At 45.6% G+C, this 15,227-nt stretch overlaps 1 protein-coding gene and 1 pseudogene across 7 annotated transcripts in view; one reads left to right on the top strand and one right to left on the bottom strand.

The window, feature by feature from the left end:
• Window positions 1-15,227, top strand: part of SLC9D1 (solute carrier family 9 member D1) — a 49,602-nt gene that overhangs the window by 6,034 nt on the left and 28,341 nt on the right. For all 7 annotated transcript variants that reach the window (XM_028087351.2, XM_028087352.2, XM_028087348.2 and 4 more), the window contains exons 3-8: window positions 509-1,030; window positions 3,340-3,519; window positions 5,019-5,210; window positions 6,106-6,234; window positions 9,024-9,116; window positions 11,113-11,299. In XM_028087351.2, coding sequence (XP_027943152.1) covers window positions 587-1,030; window positions 3,340-3,519; window positions 5,019-5,210; window positions 6,106-6,234; window positions 9,024-9,116; window positions 11,113-11,299 — 1,225 coding nt within the window. In that variant the 5' untranslated portion in view covers window positions 509-586. The remainder of the gene's footprint in view (window positions 1-508; window positions 1,031-3,339; window positions 3,520-5,018; window positions 5,211-6,105; window positions 6,235-9,023; window positions 9,117-11,112; window positions 11,300-15,227) is intronic.
• On the bottom strand, window positions 14,712-15,113 carry LOC148164788 (centrin-1-like; annotated as a pseudogene).

The raw sequence follows: 15,227 nt of genomic DNA on the forward strand, positions 1-15,227 counted from the left end.
GGAAAGAAAACAATATGGTAGCGTAAGCTAATAGTAGCTCAAACGGTTTCATTTAAAAATGATGTGGAGCGTGTTTCCTCCAGGTGAGTCACTAATCTGAGATAGCGGAAGTTGATGATATTTTCTGGCCTTTAATTTGAATAGTTTTTCTCTTTTGCACACAGTAGATTTAATAGGTATATGACCCTCTTAAGTTGAATTGGTTTTTGTCTTTTGCACACAGTAGATTTAATAGGTATACGAGGCTAAGTTTTCTTTAAGAAAAAAAAATTGCCTTTAAATTCGATGTAACTTTTAGTCTCAATTCTTTACCAGGCCCTATACTTTAATGTTCAGTATTTGATTTAAATCCAGGTACAAGAGCTCAGATATTAATGTTTATCTAGGAAAAATAACATCTTCAAAAAAGTAATAGTTTTCTGGATGTAATTATTTAATACTTTTAAGTCTGATCTCAATAGTAATGAATCATTGTTCAGCTATACGTGACAGTAAATCTCTTTTTCAGCTGAAAATGTGTATCTAAAATGCAAGCTCACCTTAGCAGAAACCTTCGGACAGTGTTGCCCTGTCCTAAAATTGGATCATGAAGGTATTGGAGAAAAATTACTTCTGGATGTTGCTTCCACTGCTTCGTTTGATAGCCGATGCTGCGGAACATGAAGAGGTAGCAAAACATGCCATCAAGTTACACCGAGGCAGAGGGGCAGCCATCACTCAGAGGAAGCAGTGGGTCCTCGATAGTTGCAGAAAGCTCTCTGGGCTGCTTCGCCAAAAGACCGTGGTTCTTAACAAACTGAAAAGTGCAATCAGAGCAGTAGAAAAAGATGTTAGCCTGTCAGATGAAGAGAAACTATTTCAGGTGCACACATTTGAAATTTTCCAAAAAGAGCTGAATGAAAGTGAAAACTCAGTGTTCCAGGCGATCTGTGGCCTCCAGAGAGCCCTGCAGGGAGACTACAGAGATGTTGTGAACATGAAGGAAAGCAGTAGGCAGCGTCTGGAGGCCCTGAGAGAGGCTGCGATAAAGGTGAGTCCCGCCCGCTCTGAGCCAGAGAGCAGGGCCAAGGAGTCCGGGGAGAGGGCGGTGGGCACTGTGCTCCAGCAGCTGTGGACCGTCAGGCACCTGTTCACAGCAAAACACATACAAAAAATGTCCCTTCCTTGTGCATGACATCGTAGCATAGCTCCAGTTCATGACTTTTAGGGCTTGTTCTAATTCTTTTCTCGGTTGTGGAAATCCCCAGGTAAGTAAAATAGTGACTCAAGTTATCCCAGTAAACTGACGGGGAAATAAATATATTTGTAACCGCGATCAACATTTTGAGTTTCTGACAACAATTCTTTTTAGTGTGAAGGTTGGCTGTCTTTAATGTCCATCCACTGAAAATAAAAATACTAAAATTCGTTTTAAATGTATACATTTGAAATAAGGATTTTGATGAAGTGTATTTTTAAAATGGTGAGATGAAACTACTGTATCAGATGTGATATTTATATGATTTTTTTAAGCCATAATTTATGCCATTTATTATGTGCCAGGCACTTTATTTATTTATTTTTTTTTTTAAAGATTTTATTTTTTTGACAGAAAGAGACACAGTGAGAGAGGGAACACAAGCAGGGGGAGTGGGAGAGGGAGAAGCAGGCTTCCCGCCAAGCAGGGAGCCCGATGCGGGGCTCGATCCCAGGACCCTGGGATCATGACCTGAGCTGAAGGCAGACGCCTAATGACTGAGTCACCCAGGTGCCCCTGTGCCAGGCACTTTAAATACTGATCTTCCTTGACTTATGATGGGGTTTTGTCCCAGTAAGTTGAAAGTACAGCAAGTCAGAAATACATTTAATGAACCTAACCTGCCCAACACCATAGCTTAGCCTGGTTTACCTTAAATTACGTGCTTAGAACACTCACGTTAGCCCACCGTTGGGCAATATTATCTAACATGAAGCCTATTTTAGAATAAAGTGCTGAATATCTCATGTAATATATCGAATTCTGTACTAAAAGTGAAAACAAAATGCTTGTCATTGTGTCCATTGTTTACCATGTGATCGCTGGCTGATTGGGAGCTGTGGTCCCATGCCACTGCCCAGCATCACGAGAGAGGACCCCTCTGCCTATGGCTAGCCCAGGAAAAGATCACTTCAAAATTCCAAGTGAGGTTTCTACTGAATGTGTATCACTTTCACATCATCATGAAGTCAGAGGCCATTGGTATATGAAATATTTCATCTTCTTAGAAAGGTTATGGTATTATCACACAGTTTAAAAAGTAGAGAGGGTACAGACTTATTAAACTTTCTTTACCAAAGTATGGTGTATTTGGTAGAAACATGGTATGGAGTAGATGGCTGAGTCAGGGTTTTCGGCCGCCTTGGTTCAGTAGCATGTCTGTTTAGTGTGTGTGATTGTATGTTGGAAACAGACCTTGATGCTCTCATCTGAACAGATGTTACTGCCTTACCAGATCCTTTGCAGCTAAGACATTAAAACTCCTTGGTTTTAAAGATAGGCACGTAGTGGTATTGATTTGAGTGGTTTTACTATAAAATAGAGAACTAACATGAGTTTGAGCGATGTTGACCCAACTATACATGCTTTCTACACATGGTTTGTGCCCCACATCTGAGACAGTCCAGGTGTTGGTACCTGTGTGTGTGTGTGTGTGTGTGTTAGAGGTGTTGAGTTGGGGTCTCTCAAACAGCCATGCTTGTCCTTGGCAGTGTCCTGCTGCTTCCCTGTTCCAGCTGTGCCCACCCCTTTAAAGTACGACTACATATCTTAATAGTAATGATGCTGATCTGATTGATAGCTTGAGCTTAAATATGATTGTCTAAAATACCGGTATTGTTGGTACCATCCGTCAGTTTCCCAAGTAATGCTGTCAGTTTCTTCTGGAACAATTTTTCCTTTGTAACTTGGAATTTGTGTATATCCTGCTTAGAAATTTTTAGCTCAATGATCAAGTATCACAGGTGTTTTTAGGGTACAGCTGAACGTCCATACCTAGTAGGCATGATGTCTGGACTGTAATCTGTTCAGTGAGTGGTTTTGTAGGAATAGGTGACCCTCAGAATTTATTGACAGTCGTATATCACATTTGTTGATGTGTACATACAAATAGCTTTCCCTAAACATTTTGGTAAGCTCCGTTATGTTTGAGTGATCTAGGATACTTGACCTTCTCTCGTTGACCCCAGCCAGATTTACATGATTATGAACATATTTGACAGCGAGAGCATGTTTGTTGGTGTGGCCGGGCCAGGCACCTGAAGGAAGTCCTAGCCTGGCCCATTTCTTGATAAGCCCACATTTCATTTCTCACCAATGAACAGGAAGAGGCAGAATATGTGGAACTTCTGGCAGCAGAAAAACATCAAGTTGAAGCTCTCAAAAATATGCAACATCAGAACAAAAGTTTATCCATACTTGATGAAATTCTTGAAGATGTGAGAAAGGCAGCTGATCGTCTAGAGGAAGAAATAGAAGAACATGCTTTTGATGACAATAAATCAGTAAGTAGCATTCCAGGACAATTTCCTCTTTGCTCGGGCTGCTTGCAGAGAGGATGTGTGATTGAATTTGTTGGCATGTCTGTTTCTAGTGTGGATTGAAAATGAAGACAGAACCAAAACACCTGTGTCTCAGAAAGTGATTTGGTTTGGTTATGCCAAGGTACACTAGATGCCCTTGACTTTGCCTTATGTTTTTGTCAGTGTCCCACCAATGGCTCGTCTCTGTCCCACTTTCGCCTTTAGGGGGACTGGGACTCTGGTCTCAAGAAAGCTTGCCCAGGGACAGGCGGGTTTCAGTGCTGGTCTACCCAGGGGAGCCATAAAGTCCTTATAGGAATCATATCCTTGGCAGGCTTTCAGACCTCTCACTTGCTGTGACATGTTCAGGATTCTCTGGGGAAAGTGAGATCAATGCCAAAAATTGATAGTCCTAAAAAGGACTCAGAAAAGCATGCGGTAATAAAAGCAAATGGGAACACAGCTGGGGGCGGATGAGCGCCAAGCAGGCTGCTCTCTGACATCGCGGACCCTGACAGGGGAGGAGGACACGTGAGTGTCTTTTTGAAAGAATGTGCCCTTTATGCACTGCTCACCGAGTACTTCTGTGTCGGGCCATCGGGCTTTCCCTACCACGTGATCCTGGAGATCACTTCTGCCCCCCGCACCGTGGGTCAGTGCGGACCCTGCAGAAAAGGGCTCAGCCCAACACTGTCCTCCATTTCAGATGCCAGTCATGGGTTCCAAGTTTTCACCTTGGAGGGTCCCATACCTCCTTCCTCGGGCTCTCAGAACACAAGGAGACAGTTTCTATTTGCTAGGTTCCCAGGACATTGTGATGGATGCAGCTCAGAAACAGCCAGGTGGAAGAGGGGTGAAAGCGTGTGGCAGCAGCACCCCTGCTCTCGGGCCTGCTTCCTTCCCTCCCAGCTGAACACCTCCGTGTACTGAGCAGCCTGGAAGCTCTCTGAACCCTGTACTTCAAGGGTTTAATGGAAGCTGCCTTGTGTAGGCTGGTGATGAACTCAGCCTCTAGCCCCCCTCCTCCTGGAGGTCACATGGTCGGTTCCTTGGGTGGCCAGCCCCATCCTGTGGGTAGCTAGCGGCTTTCTAAAAATCCCCTCACTGCTGTGAACTCAGGTGAAGTTGCAAAGGGCTCATAAGGTGCACCTTACACACAGGAAATTACACGGTTTGTGGCAGCTGTCAGCCAGGAAGGGGGGTGAAGACCAAATGTGTATTTCTTGTTACAGGTTGTACCCTGAGTCAAGTAGAGCAGGTGTTTGGAAATAATAGAAACCCTAAACACTTCCACCCTTAAATCACTTTTTTACTTGAAACAATTTTCCTAATTCATGTTAATGAGCATTTATCAATCTTTTATTTCATATGACAGAATACTGGAAACATTCCCGTCACTTCTCTATAGAATTTATGCTCTAAAAATTGAACTTGAGAACATTTCCTTGTTTTAAATTACACAATATTGGTTCTTCTTACAGGTGAAAGGGGTCAATTTTGAGGCAGTTCTCAGAGTAGAAGAAGAAGAGGCCAATTCCAAGCAAAACCTCACAAAGCGGGAAGTAGAAGATGATTTGGGCCTTAGCATGCTCATCGACTCCCAGAACAACCGGTACATCTTGACCAAGCCCAGAGATGCCACGATTCCACGCGCAGATCACCACTTCCTAAAGGTGGTCTGTCTGTCTGCTTTGCTCTCAAAATCCCCACTCCCTCTTTCCCATTTCCTTGTATACATGTGAAATAAGATTGAGCTTTACTTCCTGAGCATCATATTAGGGTGCGCGACCTTCCTCCTAACAGAGAGTCTACCGGTGTTCTGTGACTTGAAACATTTTCTCTTGATCTTTCATTTTTTCCCAAAAGAATAAGGGAATAAGGCATTTTAATATTTAAAATATTAATTTTACTTGTGGGAATTTGGAAGTCTTTTTGAAGTCGGGAGCTACTCTGACAGGCTCAAGCTCTGTCACTGAAATGGAACATCGGATGAGGCAGAGAGGCTTTGGCTCAGGTGTCGTGTGTGGCTTTGTGTAGCCGTGGGTGCGGGATGAGATGCGGCTCATCAAAGGCAGAAGTGACTGGTGTTCCAGACTGAGCTAGACGCACATCTGTGCCCTCTGAGGAAGCCAGTCTAGTAAAGATTTGCAGTTGACAGTGTTATGGGTGGAGAGCACGGCTTGGGTTGGGACCAGAGTGGGCAGCAGGTGTAGGAGTGACCTGGGCAGCCTGTTCAGGGAAGGTCAGCGGGGTTGAGACACGCTGTCAGGTCTCTAGCCTAGTCCTGGAAGCCGGAATTTGTGCTCGTCTTAAAGAGGCTGGCAGCACAGGCTGGGAGGAAGGTACGTGATCCCCAAGGAGTGCTGGGAGCGGCTGACTCCTGTGCCGAGAAACTCAAACCAGGAGGGTCAGTCCAGGTACTGCCTGCCTTCGTTATGACCAGAATGGAAACTGGGAGGGGCCAGGTCTGCAGAACATCTGCCTTATATGCTAATAACCAGCCCTGTCTCCTTGTCTTGCCGACTATTATCTTGAGTGTTTATGTCTCTTTTGTTTGTTCTCCTCCAGGACATTGTTACCATAGGAATGCTGTCTTTACCTTGTGGCTGGCTGTGCACAACAATAGGGTTGCCTACGATGTTTGGTTATATCATTTGTGGTGTACTTCTGGGGCCTTCAGGACTAAACAGTATTAAGGTAAGAGCAAAATTTAACTGCTTTAGTATCTGTTTAACAGAATACTAAAGAAACACCAAGACTAAAGAGTTTCGAAGTTTGAACTTGAATTAAGATAACAGTTTCTTAGAAACCATATCAAAAAAGATGCCCCATAAAGTTTCATAAGAAATTTCTAAACCATAAGGAAGTAATTTTGTTCATTAGTGAATGGATGACTTGACTAGAGAAAAAATCAATGTCTTTAAATTTTATTAGTTTTAGAAATTCTTTTTCCAGTAATAGGATGAACTATATTATTCAGACACTGAAAACAACTCAAAATGCTGGATTCAACGTATAATTTAAAAATTTGTAACATATTTTAAAGCTGATAAAGTAGTGAGGAATTATGAAGCCTAAATGTGGGGTATTGTGAAAACCCCAGGAGACAGTGAGTGCTGAGGTTGCTATTACTAGAGGCTGTTTGCTGGACAGATTGAAGTGAGCTTTGTCCTGTGTCGATGGCACTTTTTGGCAGTAAGGAAGGGCTCCCAAACTTTTGTGGGCTCCAAAATGTGTCGTCTAAATACACACAATTCAGACAAAATGAAAAGAGAATGCCAAGAATGAGCGTCATGAGTCCCACACAGAAGGAGTAGTACAGGGCGGTGAGAAACAAGCAGCAGGGTCCTCAGATTGTCCCTGGCCTTCCTAGCTGGGTAGAAGAGGGGCAGGCAGACAGGGAGAGGTGTGGGCGCTCCGCTTGCAGCCTCACCCGTACAGCTAACTGACACCTTGCCAGGCAGAAGGACGGCTGCAGTTTCTCCAGACCGGATCACAGAAGAAGGTGTGAAAAAAATTCTCATCCCTAAGGAATCTTAACAGCGGGTCTGATTGGCTGAGGGGGACGGGAAGGTTGTGCTCGGGCTCAAAGCCCAGGACCTTCATGGCAGGTTCTCTTGTGGGCTGGGCTCAACTTGGCAGGGTGACCTCTGGGAAGAATGGTTTTTGTTTTTGTTTTTTTAAAGATTTATTTATTAGAGAGAGAGGGCACCACAGAGGGAGAGAAGCTGACTCCTCGCTGAGCACAGAGCCCGATCTCTGAGATCATGACCTAAGCCTGAGGTCATGACCTGAGCCAAAACCAAGAGTTGGACACTCAACCGACTGAGCCACCCAGGCGCCCCTGGGAAGAATGGTTTTAATTCAATTTTTTGAATAGGTAATATCCATGTGATTGAGAACAAAATGGCGTGGGTAAAATAATTTTTTAAGTTGTAGATGAAAAATCTCTTCTTGCCCTTGTCCCATCCCTCCCTTTACAGAGTATTTATAAATGATATCGAATACAAATGTATTTTCCTTTTTTATTTTTTTCTTCACAGCAAAGACTCCTTTTGAGAATTAAGGCTGAATAGGGGCGCCTGGGTGGCTCAGTCGTTAAGCGTCTGCCTTCGGCTCAGGTCACGATCCCAGGGTCCTGGGATCGAGCCCCGCATCGGGCTCCCTGCTTAGGGGGGAGCCTGCTTCTCCCTCTCCCACTCCCCCTGCTTGTGTTCCCTCTCTCGCTGTGTCTCTCTCTGTCAAATAAATAAATAAAATCTTAAAAAAAAAAGAATTAAGGCTGAATAATAATAAGTAAAGGCTGAGTAAGGTAATAAATACAATTGGGAGCTACAAATATTACAATCCCTAACAAACCTGCTCTACCTTGGAAAGTAATGTAATTACAGTAGACCAAGGTGAAAACCCTAGGGCACGCCAGCCGGAAGTGGGAGGTGGTTCATGGAGGAAGTGTGATGGTGCCAAATATTTATCTTTTCCTAGTAGGAAGTTGATAGGCTTGTGTTCATTAAGTTGAGAAAAACAGGTTTAAGTATGTTACTTTGGAGTCATAGGTTACAGCTTCGTTTTAAAAAGGGAAGAGAAGTAAAAGCAGGAGACAAAAGAGTAAGAGCGAAATGTGTTATCACAGTGAGTAGAAGTGGAATCAACTTCTCTGTTGAAAGAAGCAGGTTTGCGGATGGAGTCAGAAGAATGTACAGTGAGCACGATTCAGTGAAAATGCGGTGGGTAAGAAAGGTTGAAGCGAATGGAGGGAGACGGCAGTGAAAGAGAGGGTGGGGCCTGTCCCGTCGACGGCTGGCAGGCTGCGTGCGAGTCCCCGCACAGCCCGTCAGGGCGGGCGTGGGCACGTGGAGGCCTGTGCTTTACTTTCAGACGTTCAGTTCACGGCTGCACTGGAAACCACAGTGTAGATAACGTAAGTGGTACCAAATAGAACAGTGTGGAAAGCATTCTCTACTATCACCTGACGGCAGAGGAAGTCAACAGCAAACGAAGAACCAGAACAAACACGGAACACAAGAACACAGTGTCCCAAAACCTGTGGGATGTGGCCGGCTGTGGCGCCCAGGGGAAAGTGGGTACATGCAGTCGTGTGCAGACCCTCGTGAGAGTGGGCCCTCGGGGTTCAGACGCCCCACTCAGGTTCGGTGCCGCGCCATCCTCCAGAGAAAGTGAAGGCAGGCAGAAATGAAGAGAGTAGCAGCAGCTGCTGAAACTGAAAACAGGCAAATTCATGAGCTAGCTCTTAGGAAAAAAGACCCAGAGTCCTTCAGCTAATCAAGAAAAAGGAAAAGAACAGTACAGTCAGGAAGTTCAGGTTATCTCAGATACAGAGAACATACAAAGAGTTAGTTTAAAAAAAAAACACTGCTTTTTTGGTGTGTTCCCACTGAGTATGTTAGTATAAGATTGTTCTATGAAGTATACTTCAGAGGTGAAATACATTATTAAATTGTGTGGTTTTCCAATTGTGTTTGCAGTCTGTTGTGCAGGTGGAGACCTTGGGAGAGGTCGGTGTGTTCTTTACTCTGTTCCTCGTTGGCCTGGAGTTCTCCCCAGAAAGGCTGAGAAAGGTAAGGGCCTCACCAAGCGGTGTTATTGCCCCCAATTTATCATCGTATGGTTTCAGTTTGTTTACTTTCCGTGTGTGTCCATGATTGGTCTATCAAATTGAACATTTTAGAATAGGTTTTAGTTTGATACTATTTTTGGAACGTAAATTCTGAAAGATAAAGAATGCTGGAAAACGTGAAAATTCAATGCATAAATAAAATGAGCTTTCATGTGGCTGATTTCCAAAAAGGGTCTGAGAAGTGACGTATTTGAGATTTAATACTGGGGTCCCTCCAAGTAGGTCCAACACTGCTCGAGGCTGAACTGTCACACGGATCAGATGTTTGGTGTGTTACCCTGGAAAAAGGTCTTTAATTCCTAAACAAGTGGCAAACTGTGAATCTGTCGTTCTGTCCCTGTAAAGTGTCAGTCCCTGCAAGGCCGGTCGCAGTTGGGACCGTGCGCGTGTGCGGGAACGGTGAAATCCGGGAAGCGCACTCGCTCTGAGCCTGAGGGCCAGAGCAGAGAGAGAGGGAGTCAGAAGGGAGCTAGTGAGAAGCCCCTCCCTCACAGAGGAGGAAAGCAGCCAGGGGACAGAGGGCAGGGCGGGCGACCGCAGTGCCCCAGGACCCCAGGCCCGGCCGCGCAGGCCACTTGGGCAGCAGAGCAGCCCAGCAGGGTGACTGACGAGCCTTAACCTGCCGGTGTGAATGCCGGCTCTCGGTCCAAGGGAAAGACTGCAGCACGAGTTTTTGAAAAAAATGAACCCACAAGAGGTGTTGGGCTCCACATCATGGCATTTCTATGAAAGACGAGGAGCAGCTGGGTGCGGTGGTCATGCTGTGGCGTGTGTGCCGGGAGAAGTGTTGAGAGTTGGGCGGTAACAAAGAAAAATGCATTGGAGTGTCAGCGTTGGTTCATCCTGTTCCTCTGTGACCTCTCGTTTCTTTGCTGTTTCTTTCTGGGGAAAGCTCCATTTGTCCATCTACTGATCACTGTCACTTCCTTTAATGTGCTTCTCAAGATAGGCCTTCTCATTCTGATCACTTTAGTGTTTCCTCCAGGTATTTCAGACCCTTCTGTGTGCTTCTGGCTTAACCTCTGTATGTGACTTTCCAGATCCAGAGTTGAAAGGACACTGCCCCGCTCCTCTGTTCGCTGTGCTGAGGGGGCCTGGCGGGGACCGGCAGGGTCTGCAAGGAGCCAGGGGCCTGTGGGCAGGAAGGTCCTCCTCGAGGCTGTCCCCTCTTCGTGCTCAGCGCGGGCTCCCCCAGGGTCTCGTGTGTGTTTAGTTGAGTGGAGTTGACAGCAAACAGCTTGTGGTTTGGGACAGAGAGGGGCAGAATTCTGGCTCTGCTTCGACTGGCCTGGCGGTCTCAATGGAGTGCCTCACGCCTTGGACATTGGTGTCATCTACACAGTCGGGGGTTGAAAGATTAAAGTTTATTCTGACTCTGCATTTTCATAATTTCTGTTTTTCACCACGATAGTATTTAGTGTTAAATGAGAACATTATTTAGCATAACGTGAACATAGTTTTAAACAGTATGAAACTGCACGCCCTTGTCAGCGTGGCACTGCTTTTGGAGTGCTCTGGGCTTTCCACTGACAGCCGTTTACCCTTGCGCGGGGCTGTGCATCCACAGCGCTAAGAAAACACTGAGGTGCCTCATCAGTATTTGATTATTGAGCTGTGCTGGCTTCCATGGGACCACGTGTTTTCATCTGGGGAAGTCCGCTGTGGAGACATGTTGTGAGGATTAGGTTATATGTGCACGAACATGTATACACAGAGAGAGGCATGTGTTTCGTCCCTGTGGCAACACCGAGCACTCAGGAAGCCGACAAGAGTGGTCACTGTTTTTATTGTGTTCAGATCACGACTTCGGGTATTGTGCTGATGAGGTGTTTACGGCAGAGCTCCTTCCTGAGAGGTTGAGGCCCTTGAGCGGGCAGTGTGTGTATGTGCTCTGCATGTCGTCACTAATGTGTGTAAACGAATGTGTTCTTTTGAAGGTGTGGAAGATAGCCTTACAAGGACCGTGTTACATGACGCTGTTAATGATCGCATTTGGCTTGTTATGGGGACACCTTTTACAGATCAGACCCACTCAGAGCGTCTTTATTTCTACTTGCTTGTCCTTATCGAGCACACCCTTGGTGTCCAGATTCCTCGTGGGCAGTGGCCGGGGTGAAAAAGAAGGTAGGTGATGATGTGCTGTAAGTATGTGTTGAAGTATTAGGTGTGTCATTGACTTGAATTCACTCTGAAGGCCTTCTAGAAAAATTACAACTCTGCCTCCGTCTTTGGAACCCTCTTAGCAGTCATGGTGTTCAGCTTTTCCAAATCTCCACTGGACTAAGAAAGTGGTATTTACATACTTGTTAATTTAGGATAGTTTGAGGACCACGTTCAAAAGAAACAAATCCATGTTGGAAAATGGAAATTGGTGGTTTAGGAGATGAGTGTGCTAAACCCGAGCAGGAGCCACCCCATGTCAGCGCTGCACTCACGTGAGGTCATCGAGTGTGTCTGACCTGCAGCCTGAAACGGAACGGCTCACGGACACTGTTCCACGGTGCTAACTCTGGCTGGGGCTGGAGACTCACATACTTCTATAACATATGGTAATTGAAGGCATTTTCAGCTCTTTGGTGCCACCAGCTTCAGCTCTGTGCATGAGACACTGGCCTGTGATCGTTACTGGACGTGTTGAAGCCAGACTGGGTCAGAAGCTTAGGGATGAACATTCCAGGTTGTCTCACGGTGGCACAGCCATGCTTCGACCACACTGCCATTTTTTACATCATGTGAACTCATTATGGTGATGTTCACTGCTTTGTTTTTATTTTGTAGAAGTAAAAAACAGGGTTGAAATGTTGTAGTAACTTCACACTAGGGAAATATGAAAAGGGAAAACCAGAGCCCTGGGGCTGGCTTTTCTGATAAGACCTGCCTTGCTGTACACGGAATTGATCGTGGGCTATGGGCTCCTGGCATCCCCGACGGCCACATGCAGCACACCAGTGCCTGACGCCGAGGGTTTTGCGCCAGAGGCTGAGGAACATTGTAAACAAGCTGGTGTCTTCTGCTGACTTGTGGGCCATGGACACAGCCCCCTGGCTTGGAACTGGACTACCTGGTTGTCTTGTCTGTGGGGGTCCCAGTGTCCCCGTGGCCCGGTGATTAAGACCACCGCTCATGAGACCCAAGTGACAGGAGGTGAAGGGGGCAGCCTCAGTGAAGTAGGAGAATGAAAACAACTTCCATAAGGACCCACACACTGGGTGCCAGTGCGCATGAGGACGTCGCTGGCTGGGAGAGACCCGTAACAAACCCGACGTCAGGATGTGGAAAAGTCTCATAACCCCTGTAAGATGAGCATGCTTGAGGCACTCAAACGTAAGTGAAGGAATTGTGCCTATTCAATTTGAGTAGGCACAAAGATAGAACACAGTGTACCCAGAAGATGTAGGAAAGAATGCCAAGAGACGGGGAGACTAGCTAAGAGGCTCAGTATATATACAGTAGAAGTCCTGGAAGAATAGAGGGGAGAAAACATCTGTTAACGTTCAGACTTGGAGAAAGGAGTGAGCCTTTAGCTTGAACATACCACTCCAGAACTGAGCAGGAAACAGGAAAATGAATGTACTCTAGGCATGTCCCAGTACAACAGCAGAGTTCCAAGGACAAAGGGGAGGTCTTGACACCTGTCCGAGGACGCAGGTGACCCACACACCTCCACCGCACTGGGTGGTGGACGCCCATCAGAGTTGTCCCTGAGGAGCAGGTAGAAGGGAAGGTGTCAGACACAACCCAGGCTCAAGAGCATGGCTGCCCATCCAGCCCTGCACTAAGCACCAGAACGCAAGAAAGCAAAGGAGAATGGACGGATGTTTCCAGGTTGGCACGTTCCATTAACCTCGTACCCAAGGTGCCTCGTGTATTTTATGTATGGACTGTTAGGAGGAAGGTTCTTTCATTTTGTAGAAGGCCAGCCTGAAACTCTGAACTGTAAGAAGTTAGGAGTACTTACAGGGCTGTAGGTTTGGGAGGTGGGTGCACATACTGGCAGATTTGGGCTGTGTAGAAATTTATAATTAAACTCTCAGGCTAAAATATCGCACCTGCAGGACCGTTAGAAAATGTAACTTGGGGGAAGAAAAGCTTTGCTTTATAATGGCCACAAAAAGTAACTTAGGAATAAATCTCTGAAAAGATGTGTGTGACCTTTGAGGACAAAAGTGCAGAATGTTGTGGAAGAGAGAGCCCATGTTCATGATGAAAAGCCTCACTATATAAAGACCTTGTTTCTCCCAAATTTATAAACTCCCAGCTATCCCAGTAAAAAAATCTCGCAGGTTGTTTCGTGAAACTTGGCAAACTGAGCCTACAGTTGATTGAAAAGCAAAGGCCAAGAATAGCTGATATTATCAGGAGCCAGAGGTCATGGTAGCAGCTTGATTGTGACAAAAGGTATCACAAGATGTGGCAATGGTGGCTTTCGGTCCCTGTTCCCAGAATGAGGCTTGCTGCCAGCCCCAGGCTGCACGGGCCCACAGAGGCCACCTGGGAAACACAGGCCTGCAAGAGACCCCCATACTGTGACCTTGCCGTCCTCTTGCCCAGGTGGACCACGGTCATCTGTGGGAGTAGTATGGGCAGGGTGGAGGCCGGGAGTGGTGATAAAGGGGAATCTCCTCGTGAAAACATGAGGAAGGGAGGGGGTGTTCCCAGTAAATGTGCTAGAATGTGCACCGTAGCATGCTTGGAGTAGTGCCCATCGATTGGGGAATGGGTAAGTTGCTGCATTCTATAGCAGTTTTAAAAAGGGATCTTTATGCATCAGCAATGGATAATTTTCAGATGTAATGGTGAGCAAAAACAAAAACCAAGTTGCAGAAATATTAACTATATTATATAAAGTTTATAATTGCAAAATAATAAACTCGGTGTTGTTCCCAAATACATAGATGTTATCATGTTAAAGCAGAAAACCCTCAAGGGAATGATCAGCATGAAAACTAAGGTGGTGATTGGGGGTGTGGCAGGAGGGGTCCAGCTGCAGGTGGGGGGCTTACTGGTAGTACCTGCAGTGTCTCCAGGGTCTTATTACTTCTTTTTTTTTTTTATAAGAAAGGCTTTATTTTTAAGACAAAACAAATAGCACAAACACATCCAAATGCACATGAGTAAGTTCGCTGGATTTTATAAAAGAGAAAGCGGCACTCGGGTGTCAGTTATAACTAGAAACATCAAGGAGATGCCCTCTGCTTCTGGTGGCATGGATACAGCATGTGCTTGTCTAAGAAGTCGTTCTGGGGTGGCATCAGTGTGGAAATGCATGACAAGAGTGAGGTGATACAAGGCAGAAATGCAGGTGGGTGAAAGCTTTAAGACCCTTTTCACCACCCTAATGTGCTTTTGTTTTGCTCTGGGGAATTGAAGCAATCAGCAGGTCACGGTACAAAGAACTTAAATGTCAAAGAACACTTTCAAATACCTAAAAGAGATTCAAGATTGTTACTAAGGTTATACAGGGAGGTCAGTAGGAGAAAATAGTTTATGTTCTCAAAACCCAGGTTTCACACAATATGAAAAGAAGAGACTGATTTTAGTAAAGGCTGGTCTTTTTCATCATGTGCAGGAACTGCTGCTCATTGATTTCTCCATCTCCATCTCGATCAGCCTCATCGATCATTTCCTGTAGCTCCTCATCAGTGAGGTTCTCACCCAACTCCTTGTCACTAAAGTTCATTTTTCCTGTCCCTTCCTTATCGATTTTGCTTATCATTTTCTTGATCTTTCCTGGGTTCAAAGCCCAGTGCCCTCATTGCCACCTTAACTTCCTTAACATCTATGGTCCCAGTTCCATCAGCATCAAAGAGATCAAAAGCTTCCCAGATTTCCTGTTTCTGCTCTTCAGTAAGCTCTGGTTAGGACTCATTCTTTTTCGCTGGACAGATGATGCCATGCTTGCCTTCTTAAAGTTAGAGGCCATTGCCGATGGACTCCGCTGCCCGTTGTTATGGCAACCAATGTACATACTGTCTCCAGGGTCTTATTACTTGTCAAAAATCTGAACCCTATGTCTCCAAAGTTTACAGTTTAGCAAAGCACAGTAATGGGT

Source organism: Eumetopias jubatus, unplaced genomic scaffold, assembly GCF_037043125.1.
Source record: "Eumetopias jubatus isolate StellerSeaLion01/CBP00866 unplaced genomic scaffold, mEumJub1_p1.0 scaffold_3, whole genome shotgun sequence".
Taxonomy (NCBI): Eukaryota; Metazoa; Chordata; class Mammalia; order Carnivora; family Otariidae; genus Eumetopias; species Eumetopias jubatus.